At 39.5% G+C, this 12,515-nt stretch overlaps 1 protein-coding gene across 1 annotated transcript in view; it reads left to right on the forward strand.

Annotated features, from left to right (window-relative positions):
- Positions 1-8,303, forward strand: part of LOC137990865 (probable alpha-ketoglutarate-dependent hypophosphite dioxygenase) — a 15,989-nt gene extending 7,686 nt beyond the window's left edge. Inside the window, exons 3-5 of the mRNA XM_068835971.1 lie at positions 5,286-5,451; positions 6,472-6,643; positions 7,684-8,303. Coding sequence (XP_068692072.1) covers positions 5,286-5,451; positions 6,472-6,643; positions 7,684-8,138 — 793 coding nt within the window. The 3' untranslated portion in view covers positions 8,139-8,303. The remainder of the gene's footprint in view (positions 1-5,285; positions 5,452-6,471; positions 6,644-7,683) is intronic.
- The last annotated feature ends 4,212 nt before the right edge of the window (positions 8,304-12,515 follow it).

Here is a 12,515-nt window from a genome sequence, read left to right on the forward strand (position 1 = left end):
AGAGATGTCGTTGCAAAAGGCTTTTATCCGTTGTCGAAGTTGAGGGCCAAAGCGAAGAACTTCTAAACATTTTTTCAGGTAGTTTTATTCAATTGAATCGAAGGCTTTTTCGAAGTCAGTCAAGGAACACTGCTGCACCCGGCACATTTTGCTGTCTAGTGAACGACATTATCGGAAATCATTCTGATGCATTCTCCTACATATCTGCCTTTTATGTAACCAAAAATTTGCTTTTATCAACGGAGTTGATAATGTAAATTGGCCACCGTACAGAGATTCTAAAAGCTGACGTTTCGAGCGTTAGCCCTTCGTCAGAGCGAATCGAGGGATTATGGGTTACGTGTAGTTTTTATAGTAGAGTAGGAGCTACGCTATTGGTGGTAACATGGCAACGTGAAAAATAGGAATATATTAGTTAAATGAAAAGCGTTCGTTAATACCGTGAGGATTAAGGGTGCCGATTTGAAAGATGAATTTTTGTTCCAGATTCTTGCGGCTTTCCGTCGTACCTAGATGTAGGAAAAGGCCGGAGATAGCCATGTGTTTTTTGGAGTGGTAAGGCAGATTAAAATGGCGAGCGACTGGCTTGGATGCATCCTTGTCATTCTTCTCAACATCGCGAAGGTGTTCACGGAATCGGTCACCTAGTCGTCTACCTGTCTCACCAATGTATAATTTATTGCATAACGTGCAGGTTATGCAATAAATGACATTTGCGGAGGTACATGTGAAACGATCGGTGATCTTAACAGATCGCTTAGGTCCCGATATCTTGCTAGTGTTAACAATGTAAAGACAAGTTTTGCACCGTGAGCGCGCGCATTTGAAAGTGCCGGGTTGCTCGTTAGTTTTGAGCGCGCTTCTAACTAACTTACTGATTCACGCTTACTGATTCACGCTTCTAACTAACTTACTGATTCACTTACTTCTAACTAACCTACTGATTCACACAGTTATTTGTTGTATTCATCGTCACATCCATCACATGTCAAGAACTCCATCCCTTATTCTCAATTTCTTAGACTTCGACGTCTATGTAGTGATGACTCCGATTTTTCCAGCAAATCAGAGGAGATGTGCCAGTTCTTCGAAAAACGTGGCTATCCTGTCTCTGTGGTCAAAGCGGGCCATCATCGCGCCCAACAATTTGATCGACAGTCATCACTACAAACGCCACAAAAAGATAAGAATGACAGAATTCCATTCACCCTCACTTTCCATCCTCATAATCACGCAGTCAAAAGCATCATTCTTAGTAATTTTAAATTACTCCAAAATGATCCCGAGACTAGTAGAATCTTTTCGCAACCTCCACTTATTTCATTCAAACGCGACAAAAACGTAGGCAACGTTTATGCACGTTATGCACGTTATGCAATAAATTATACATTGGTGAGACAGGTAGACGACTAGGTGACCGATTCCGTGAACACCTTCGCGATGTTGAGAAGAATGACAAGGATGCATCCAAGCCAGTCGCTCGCCATTTTAATCTGCCTTACCACTCCAAAAAACACATGGCTATCTCCGGCCTTTTCCTACATCTAGGTACGACGGAAAGCCGCAAGAATCTGGAACAAAAATTCATCTTTCAAATCGGCACCCTTAATCCTCACGGTATTAACGAACGCTTTTCATTTAACTAATATATCCTATTTTTCACGTTGCCATGTTACCACCAATAGCGTAGCTCCTACTCTACTATAAAAACTACACGTAACCCATAATCCCTCGATTCGCTCTGACGAAGGGCTAACGCTCGAAACGTCAGCTTTTAGAATCTCTGTACGGTGGCCAATTTACATTATCAACTCCGTTGATAAAACCAAATTTTTGTATACTACTTCCCCACCGACGCAGCACCACAGTTTCTTTAGAAACTAACCCTTCATTCTTTTTATGTAACCAGCTTGGCACGGGTGAATTATCTGTGGTAATATATTTTCTAGGCGCGTTGCAATATCTTTATAGTAGCTAATTTATAATCGGTATTGAGCAAGGTTATTGGTCTCCATTTTTTGAAGAATTCTAAGTTCTTGTCCTTTTTGGGAATAAGTGAAATAATTCCTAGTCTGTGGGAGATTGACAAACGCCCTGTTTGAAAGGCAAAATTAAAACTCTCTGCCATGAATTTTCCTAGCAGATGCCAAAAACGACGATAGAACTCAACGGTGAAGCCATCAGATCCAGGTGTTTTATCATTTTGAAAACTGCTAATTACTTTCGCACATTCTTCTAAGGTTAAGAGTCCTTGGCACTGGTTAGCCTCAGCATCGTCAAGGAATGTAAGTCCTTCTATATTTAAAAAACGATGCAAACGTTTTGTTTTCTGGATTTGTTTGTTTGGATTGATAAATTTTTCCATAGAAGTTGACTTCTTCTTCTAGGATTGATTTGGGATCAGAGAAAATCGTACCGTTTTCGGAAGTCAGCGAAGTAATGTGTTTTTTCCTATGATTTCTTTTTTCTAAATTATAAAAATACTTGCAATTTTTTTCACCGAATTCATACCACCTAGCTTTGCTGCGGAGCATTTCGCTCTGAGTTTCAAGTGCCGTATTTTTTTAAAGTTTGTTCTTGTCGCGATCCATTTCAGTTTTGATGCCAACCGTAAAATTAGCTCTTAGCTGTTCTTGCAAGGTACTGAGCTGTTGAGAAAGCTTCTTCTCTTCATCTCGTTTTGTCTAGCTTTTTGTTTCCCGAACAAGATCGTTGTGGCCCTGATTTCTGTTTTTATCATTTCCCAAAATAACCCTTTATCTACGAGATCTTCACATTTTGCTCCAAATATTCTTTGTCAGTGAGTATTAAACGAGTTCATGAATTTTCAAAATCCTGGCCCCCGCTTTAAATTTGCTTGATAGTTTATACAAAGCTGTAGTACCGAATGATCTGAAAAAATGTTAGAAGCTATTTGGCAGTCGGTAATTAAGTGCTGTATGTTTCGAGACGGAAAGAAATATAAAGCTAATCTGCATTGAATGTTCAAAGATGTATTGCTCCACTTGTAGCCCGGAGTACCGGAGTGCTTTTGTCTCCACATATCTACAAGATCAAATTAAGGTCCTTGTTATTTCGTTGATTTCTTTGATGACTACTTTTTTGGTCTCAAAGGAGTGCCCTCCACGTTTATCAATGTTACTTAGGGCACAATTAAAATCTCCACCAAGGAACACCTTTTCATTAACAACTTTGTTCAAAGTTGATGTAGAAAAGTCCCAAAGAAACTTAACTTGCTGTGCTGGATCGTTTGGCGCATAAATATTTAGGAAAACAAATTTTGATTTATCTACAATTGCTTCTGCTAAAATATATCTACCATTTTTGTCAGAAATAATTTTTTCAATCGTTACATCAAGTCGCGGTTTGAACAATATCATTACACCACGGCTATGTGTTGTTGATCCATGGCTGGCGAAAAAATTAATTTCCGCCCAATTCGGATTTCCATAAATTTATATAGTTTGTATGGACGAGTATGTTTCCTGTAGAAAAATAACATCTACTTTCTGTTGATGGAGCCATCTAAATGCTTGTCTTCGCTTCGAGGTCTTATTTAGGCCCCTCCCATTAAGTGATAGTATTTTTAGGTTTATCTAAGCTTGTACATGTATACAAGAACTTTGATTTGCGCACAATTTGGGAATTTGACTCTTCCAATTCGGTGATAAATAAATTGAAAAGTTTGAAAAGGCTTATGTTGCTTATATTTTGAGATTTACAACGAAAATAGTGTACAGCATAATACAAAAACAAAATAAACAAGTACAAAGCCAAGCTATACGTTGGAGTCCAATTTGTTTATCACGAGTATGATTACAGACTGAATTGGACGACACAGAGTCCTCTTGCCAATTAATCATCAAAATTACAATTTCCGAGAAAAGAAGAAGAGCCAAGTTATGAAAGAAAGGCAAAATTTGCATTAAAAGACGGACAAAGGAGGTGTAAATTATTTAATGTCGCTCTGAAAGAAAGAAAGAAAGAAAGCAAGCAAGATGGAATGAACGAAAGAAATCCCCAATTTAGGAGTCTGTACACTGTTTCTATGGTGATTGAAGCCAAGGTTGTGATTGGTTGATTTAAACTACAAATTTGAATGTTATTGGCTTTATTGAACTGTCCGATAACAACTTGACAAATGAATTAGTGAAAAATATGAGTTTTTTCAACCAATCACAGTGTAGGAAATTGTAATTTCTATGATTAGTAAAGTGAACGTATTGCCTTTCAAGTAAGCTTATTCACCGATCAACACGAAACTTCAACATCCTTCCCCCCCCCCCCCCCCGGGCAAACCACGGGCATTTGAACTTTTGAAGATCGGATGGTTCAAATTCCCGCCCCCCTCGGGCCAAAATAGTGTTCAAATGCCTTACCCTGCCTTCGGATTTGTCTATCTGTCCCCAACTTTTGAAGACCTTTTTTGTAAGCCAATTGCTCACAAATGCTATATCTCTTCCTTTAAACTCTTCCATCTCGTCGAAACCATGTAAACACGTGTTTTATGGCTGTTAGCGACTTCGACGCCCGATAAAAAAAAATTGAAACCTGACTCTTCCGGTTCAATTTTCCCCACCCCACGCAGGTCAAATTCCCCACTCCCTGGGCACAGACGATAATCAAACGCCCGTGGTTTGCCCGGGAAAGGGGGGGGGGGGGATGTTGAAGTTTCGATCTGATAGGCGCATTATAAGCAAATGACTGGATTCTCAAAACTTCTTGAATAAGGACTATAACCCTTTGGAACAAACCCGTCCCAAAACTATTGTTAAAAATACAACTATGCATTCTTCGCTAAAGTACAGCTGAGAGCTCCCGGTATCGCGATTTGTCCTCAGATTCTCTTCAGCAAATGTGGTTGGACGGCGAGATATCCGTCTCAAAAAGGGTTATGGTGTATAGGACCATGTTAGCAACAAGCAGCCGTAAATCAAAGGTACTTCGACGGTTGTTGTACATACAGGTACATGTAGAGATTAGCCAGAAATACCACTGTTCGAATATGGCCTGGACTGGAACGAATTAAACGATTTTGCATTCCATCTTCTCATCCTTGTTTCGATTTCTTCTTTGAAACATTCCTGCATTTAAAATAAAAAACTTATGATATTGTAAAATGGTTGTGCAGGTGTCTAGTCATAGATTTCAAATGACCGAACTGAAAACTAATGGAAATATTAAAGAACCAATTTGAAAATTTGTAACCAAAAACCGTTGATCTAAATCCGTCAGGAATTAAGTCAATAATTTGTTGTTCTTTTTTTTTTTTTTTTTATTCATAGGAGCACGAGGAAAACGAAATCAGATAAGTATTTTATCTTCAGTGAAGGCCATTCATCCAGCAAATCGCTGTTAAAGCGTTCACGAATCATATGCCCTTCGTTGATACACCCTGTTTGGCACAAAGCGTTACGACATCCTAAACTTCTCGACATCATTTCACAACTGGTATGATTACAGGCAGTCCCTGAACTCCCAATGCTAGTGTTGTGTTTGATTTACCAGGTGATCTGGTGGCGTAATTTGGAGGATTGGGAAGAAAAATTTTAAAGCCGTATCCCACAACCGCGCACGGCCTTAGGTTTTGTTTCCAAATTCCATCACCAAAACTCAACAGATCATTCCGTGTCTCCCACATTTCCTGTTACTGAATAAACATTCAAGTGGAAACTGCCAAGATCTAACATCGTCTCTGCCATGCTGAATTCGGAAATAACATTCAAGGCCGCGCGCGGTTGTGGGATAGGGCGATAAAATTTTTCTCCCCAGTCCTCCTAATTACGTCACCAGATCACCGGGAAGTAACGTATGGGATTATGGAATTTGAATGGAAGCATAAAATAACTGAAGAAGACGCCTGGGCACTGATAAAAGCTGGCCATTCTAGGGCTTAGCAGATTCGGAGAAGACTCATAAAGTCGAATCAGACCACTAAATTTAAGACTCTTGTCACCTGAGCCTCGAGTCTTAAGTGTGCGCCCTATCATAATATACACGAAAGAGAAATTATTTGGGATCGAGAGTGGAGAACTCGATAAAGGTGAGGGTGGGATATTCAGTTTTACTGAATTAAATGAATGATATTGTAAGAATATACAAGACGTATATTGACTTGCCTTTCAATGTTGGCTACCGTAAGAATTAATGTTCCAGAAAACTTCGATACTTTTAGAACGTACACCCTTCCGACATCTAGAAACTATTTCCTTCCAGGACTTACCAATCCACGAACAGAACAGGAAAAGACTTTTTATATATTAAGCAGCTTTAAACGATTCTTTTTCCCCCGTTATTTTTTATTCGTTATAATGATGAATTTTTAAAAAAGGCCTTTGCTTAAAGACGTTTTTAGGAGAAATTTCAAGGATAAATTTTTATTGATTGGTGGTAGACTAGGTTTATGTATTTATCACAGTTTTAAGTTCTCTGTTGCTTAAATTCCTGCTTTAAATGCTACACCCATTTCAGGTTGACAGCCCTTCGATTCGTTACATTATGCAAGAGAAAATTCACATGAAACTTCCCGGTGAAGATGGCTCAGGAGGAATCAAGTGGCACCAAGACTGGGCATTTCTCCCGCATACGAATGACAGCATAGTTACTGTAGGGCTGGCCGTAGATGACTCTACTGTGGAAAATGGTAAGGACCCAGTATCGTCATGCAATGTTACTGTACTGAAATTAATTTAATTCACCCCAATGAAAACGCAATAAAATACACACCACAATAAAACACACACCTCACCCAGTATGTTAGTTAGCCATCCTCTATCTTAGCTTTTCACTTCTCTACAGCTCTTGCTAATACTACAAAGACAAATTGAGCACTAAAATGACAAGAAAAAGTAAAAGTGAAATACAATTGCTGGTGATTTTTTAAAGAGACAGTTCACGTGTGAAGCCCGCAAGAGGATTTGGATTTTGAAGCGAGCTTACCATTCTATCGTTGTGACATTGTTATAAGGCTTGTAAGCCCGTTAAGTATGAGGAGGTAGTGCGGCTCATTGGTTAGGGCGCTTGACTTGTTATCCGGACAGCTCGGGTTCAATGGGCCTTATTCGTACGGTGGCCATATTGGCCACAGACAATAGATTTCGTACCCCGAGCCTCGAGTTGAAATGTTTGGGAACGAGTTTCGGTGAGGAAAAACACAAGTTTTCAATCCCTTGGGACTCAACATGGCCGCTGCGTGTGATTGAGGCCCGTACCCGTTCTGACCCGCACTCCTTTCATTTGATCCTGGTTGTCCCTAGTTCAACATCTCGACTGCATTTGAATATATGTAGCCAACTGATTTCCCTCCGGTCAGTTGGGATTCTTGACGACTCCTTTGTTACTCTTCTGCTCTAGTGTTTTATTGATTTCTTTTCATTGGCCCTGTAAATCGGTAAATTAATATGAATGTCAAAAACATAAAAGATGTTAAACACAGGTAATCTACCATGAATGCTACAGCTTGCTCTACCACTGTCGATTGAATAGTGTCATAACAATATGATAAAACGAAGAGTCCAGGCTTGAGCTTTTGACTTGGCGTCATAACCTATTTCGTAAATTGGACAAAGTCTATACAATCTTGAGTTTCTATTCACAGCCCTCAGTTCGTGAACAGTCTTTTATGAGGGAAATACTTTGTGAAGAGTTGTAACGCTTGCTGTTTGTCTCCTTTGTTCTTATAAGGATGTCTACAGGTTGTCCCGGGAACTCACAAACAACCACTCTTCTCTCACTTTCAAGACGGCGTTTTTGTGTCAGCGATCAACGATACAAACTTTAACCCCAGAAATGCAGTGGATATCGAAGTGCCAGCCGGCGGTGCGTCATTCCATCATGTGCGCACTGCGCATGCCTCTCGCCCCAACAATTCGAGTCGCTCAAGAAGGGTATGTTTCACTCAATACTGCGCTGCAGATTCCTGGCCTCTCATTGGTGTTGTCGGACCGGAGGGGTATGGTGTCGAAGGGCCGGTAGACTGGGCACGATTCTGTTCCACGATTGTTCGCGGCACGCCGACTCTGTTTCCTCGTATGGTAAATATCCCAATATCCCTCCCTTTTCCTTACGAAAGAGGATATGATGTCTTTAACGACAACTCACACGAGGAAGGAATCACAAAAAAGGCAGATATAAATTGAAAATTCAGCGCAGAAATTTACGAAACTAAAAAAGCTTTAATATGAATCTACGATTGTTTCTTAGTTAAAGGCCCAGCGGGCGTTTCTCGAAAGCCCCGATACTTTTCAGGCGCATTTGGGGATATGTAAGACGCTTTGTATTGTCAAAAATAAAATGTTTGTTGCTTGAAATATCAATTCTTCAGACTGAATAAGTAGAGCTTAGTTTTACGGGATCATATTGGGTTCCTGGGCAAACGAGCTCGTCAATATTCAATTCCTTCGCCGCGTTCATTTAAAAGCCTTTTTCCATGACAAAGAGGATGATTCGGTCACTTCGGACAAAGATATTTTTGAAGCACTTCAAGTTCGCAAATCTAAATGGACTCCCCCAGAGGGACAATTTGCCTCTTTAGATTTTTTCACCAAAAAATGTCATCATGACATTCACAAACTTAAATTCAATCGTAACACTAAATTTTCCAACCTTTCCTCGGAAGAGTGGGCGGCGCTTAAAAATCTTAGTAAACGCAATGACATAGTTGTCAAATCGGCCGACAAAAGCGGCGCTGTAGTTATTTCGTTAACTTTCGGACACCTCGTTTCATGCCAAAGTCGAGAAAGATCTCACCTCCACAAATAAAAAACTTGTCAAAGACACCATTCAGAATCTTACAGTCAATCAAGAATTACCGGACACTGCAACCAATTTCATCATCACCACCCCTAGAACTTCGTGCATTTACTTCTTGCCAAAAATTCACAAACCGAACAACCCAGGTCGCCCTATCGTTTCTGCCTGTAGTTGCCCTACCGAACTCATTTCTAGCTACTTAGACAGAATTATGACGCCTATCGTCAAATCTTTGCCATCATTATAGACAGTACACAAGCACTACAAGTTTTCCGCGATTTAAATTTCTCCGGCCAATACAAACTTAAATTCACCATGGACATTACATCTCTATACAAAGTCATTCCTAATAGCGAAGGTCTTCAAGCACTTAGACTTTTTTTTCTATCAACACACTGTCAAAGAACCAAGCTCGGAAACGCTACTCCGCCTTGCCGAACTAGTTTTAACGCTTAACTGTTTTTCATTCGCCGGCAGCTATTACAAACAAATTAATGGTGTAGCGATGGGCACAAGAATGGGACCTAGCTATGCCAAACTTTTTGTAGGATATGTTGAACACCAATGTTTAATCAGTGCAACTGCCCCAAACCTGAACTCTACGGCCGTTACATCGACGACTGCATCGGCGCTATTTCATCCAGCAGAGACGAACTTGATCAATTTATAACCTCCGTTAATTCTTTTCATCCGGCTCTTAAATATACCTGGGAAATTTCGGATTCTATCAGTGGCAACGATTTATATACCAGTGTACACTACAAACGATTCTCAAAGTTATTTGTTGTAATCATCGTCACACCATCTCATGTCAAGAACTTCATTCCTTACTCTCAATTTCTTAGACTTCGACGTCTATGTAGTGATGACTCCGACTTTTCCAGCAAATCCGAGGAGATGTGCCAGTTTTTCTAAAAACGTGGCTATCCTGTCTCTGTGGTCAAAGCGGGCCATCATTGTGCCCAACAATTTGATCGACAGTCAGCATTACGAACGTCATCATCATTTTCATCATCATTTTACAAAAGGATAAGACAATGATGTCTTTTCGGGATTACTGTCACAAAAGGATAAGAATGACACAATTCCATTCACCCTCAATTTCCATCCTCATAATCACACAGTCAAAAGTATCATAATAATAAAAATAAATAATTGTGATTGGCTACCCGAGCGGGCAAAATGGAGCCATCTAGTGATGCTCATTTGAATGTTAAAAAAAAATCAATCATTCTTAATAACTTTAAATTACTCCAAAATAATCCCGAGACTGCTAGAATCTTCTCTCAACCTCCACTAATTTCATTCACACGTGACAAAAAAACAGGGGAACTTTTTAGTTAGGATGTTACCACCAATAGCGTAGCTCCTACTCTACTACAAAAACTACACACAACCCATAATTCCTCGATTCGCTCTGACGAAGGGCTAACGCTCGAAACGTCAGCTTTTAGAAGCCCTGTACGGTGTTCAATTTACATATCAACTCCGTTGATAAAACCAAATTTTTGCGTACTACTTCCCTACCGACTCATCACCACAGTTTTTTTAGAAACTACCCCCTTTATTAAATTTTTCAGAGTCCGATTAAACAACCTGGATCCGACATACCGTATGTCACGAAATTTTTTGCAGATTGGCCTTAACTTTTGCCATTGTCAGAAAGTCCCGGACGATCAGTTACATTATTTTCGTTTTTTGTTGAAAACATGCAATGGACGTACATATTTTATTTGCAGAGTTGGAATCAAGCGTCCGTTTCGCAAAAATTCAAAGATGGTTACACGTAAATTTTTGATAAATATTTGCATGAGAGCGTGTAATTTGAGTCGATCGACAGACTCAACCTCGTTCCCAGGGTCTCTGTCGATCAACGAAAATGGAGGCCCTGGGAACGAGGTTGTGGCAGAATTAAAGGTGGCTGAACACAGTTTTGGATACCTATGTTTCATTTACCTTTTTCTCTAAAACCCCTGATCCTTTTGTCACCAAAAATGGTAGCAAGCAAGTTAACAACACGAACTTCGGTTATTTGATAGTTAAGCTGACGTATATGCCGTTTCTATGGCAACATGAATAAATATAAAATGCTAAACATAGTGACCGAGCTCCTGGAGGGGGGACTGGAAACTAGACACTTCAAAGGCTTTTTTCTCGAAAACCAGCCGTACAACCGCACCTCAAAATTGCAGGATTTCCGTAAGCGAGAAAAAATAATTATGTAGAGAAATAAATAGTTAAACGTCGATTTTCGTCTATTTTAATAATAACTGAAAAACTGTCTGATAGAACTTTTTGAAAAAAATGTTGACGGTTTTGTCCATATGTTGTTTACTAATTCGCAAAATTTTAACCCTGGTTGTACGGCTAGGTTAAAAAAAAAAAAACCTTTGAAATGCCTAGTTTCCAGTCCCCCCCTCCAGGAAGTCCGTCACTACAGTAAGCGTTTTCCCCTGATTTGTATTTATTTGTTAGGTAAAATTACATTTTACATCAATTGCAGTGATCAACACTTCACAAGAGACATCATTTTGCTTTAATTTCACAGATTTCAAAATTTTGATATTTTTTTCTTCGGATAACTGTAGTAAGCCACCTTAATTTCTTCCGACCATGCTTAAAAATATTTTGCTGCGGAGCGAGCGCAGAAACGAGCAGCAACATATTCTGCGGGGTTCATGAGAAGGTAGGACGAATTCTCGAATTCACCACTTTTTTCCCAGAATGCATCATAATTATCCAGAATACACTGCACCATCCACCAGTTTTTACCAGAATGCATCGCATTTGAGCAGAACGCCGCCGAGCACGAGGTCCCGTAAATTTTCGATGAAACAGCACATCATGATGTAAGAAGGAAAACTCACAACGATTCCTCATCTAGATTAAGTCCTCGCATATAAATCTTACTGAGCAAAGTTGTGCCACTAATGTTTCAGTGTTCAGAAACATAACAGTCAACTTCCGTACTTGCTTACACCCATTTTCACAATTCTGCCAAATAAGATCAAATAATCGCCAAACTGCATTTTAAGCTTCCACCCATCAAACTTCCGAAAATCGCAGGGAAGAATGACTTTGTCTCCAGTGTGTTCAATCTCATAGCTTTAGTTCGCAGTTCGACTACCTCAAGGAAAAATACCTTGTGCCTTAAGGTTACTGCTAACCTTTTGGGATGCGTTCCGGAAATCTTTCGTAAGCGCGTTATATTCGGTAAAAGTTCAGCAAACTATATATCACCGAAAAGGTAATAAAATGAAGAATCCGAATATATGAACATTTTAAGTTTATTATGGCTTTCTTTAGCGCGCGCGAAGCTTCAAATCAAAACCATACGTGTTCACTTTGCTGATTTACCCGCCTTCGCGTTATCACGCACAACCAAATAAACTGTACCATTACAAGTGCCAACGAAATAGTCAATATAAGCTAACATAATACAGATTGGAATCAGACTTCCAAAATACCCCGCAACAGTAGCTGTATTTTTTTTATTCGAAAGTACTGCAACTCAACTTATCTAGTTAACAATATTATAATAAGAAAAAATTGCACACTTTGCATCTCTAACAGCAATGTCTATGTCAACGTGTATTGCAATAATATGGAAAGTACTTCTGTAACTCTTGAACGGCTGTAATTTTAAGAGGAATATACAATAATCAAGTTGAATAAAATCAGTGCCATGTATAAAATCGCCAAAGCGTTTTCAGACTTTTCAGTGGTTTTGATGAGTACGGGAGAGAAATGTTCAAAAATGCGTG

The sequence above is a fragment of the Montipora foliosa genome, chromosome 2 (genome assembly GCF_036669935.1).
Source record: "Montipora foliosa isolate CH-2021 chromosome 2, ASM3666993v2, whole genome shotgun sequence".
NCBI lineage: Eukaryota > Metazoa > Cnidaria > Anthozoa > Scleractinia > Acroporidae > Montipora > Montipora foliosa.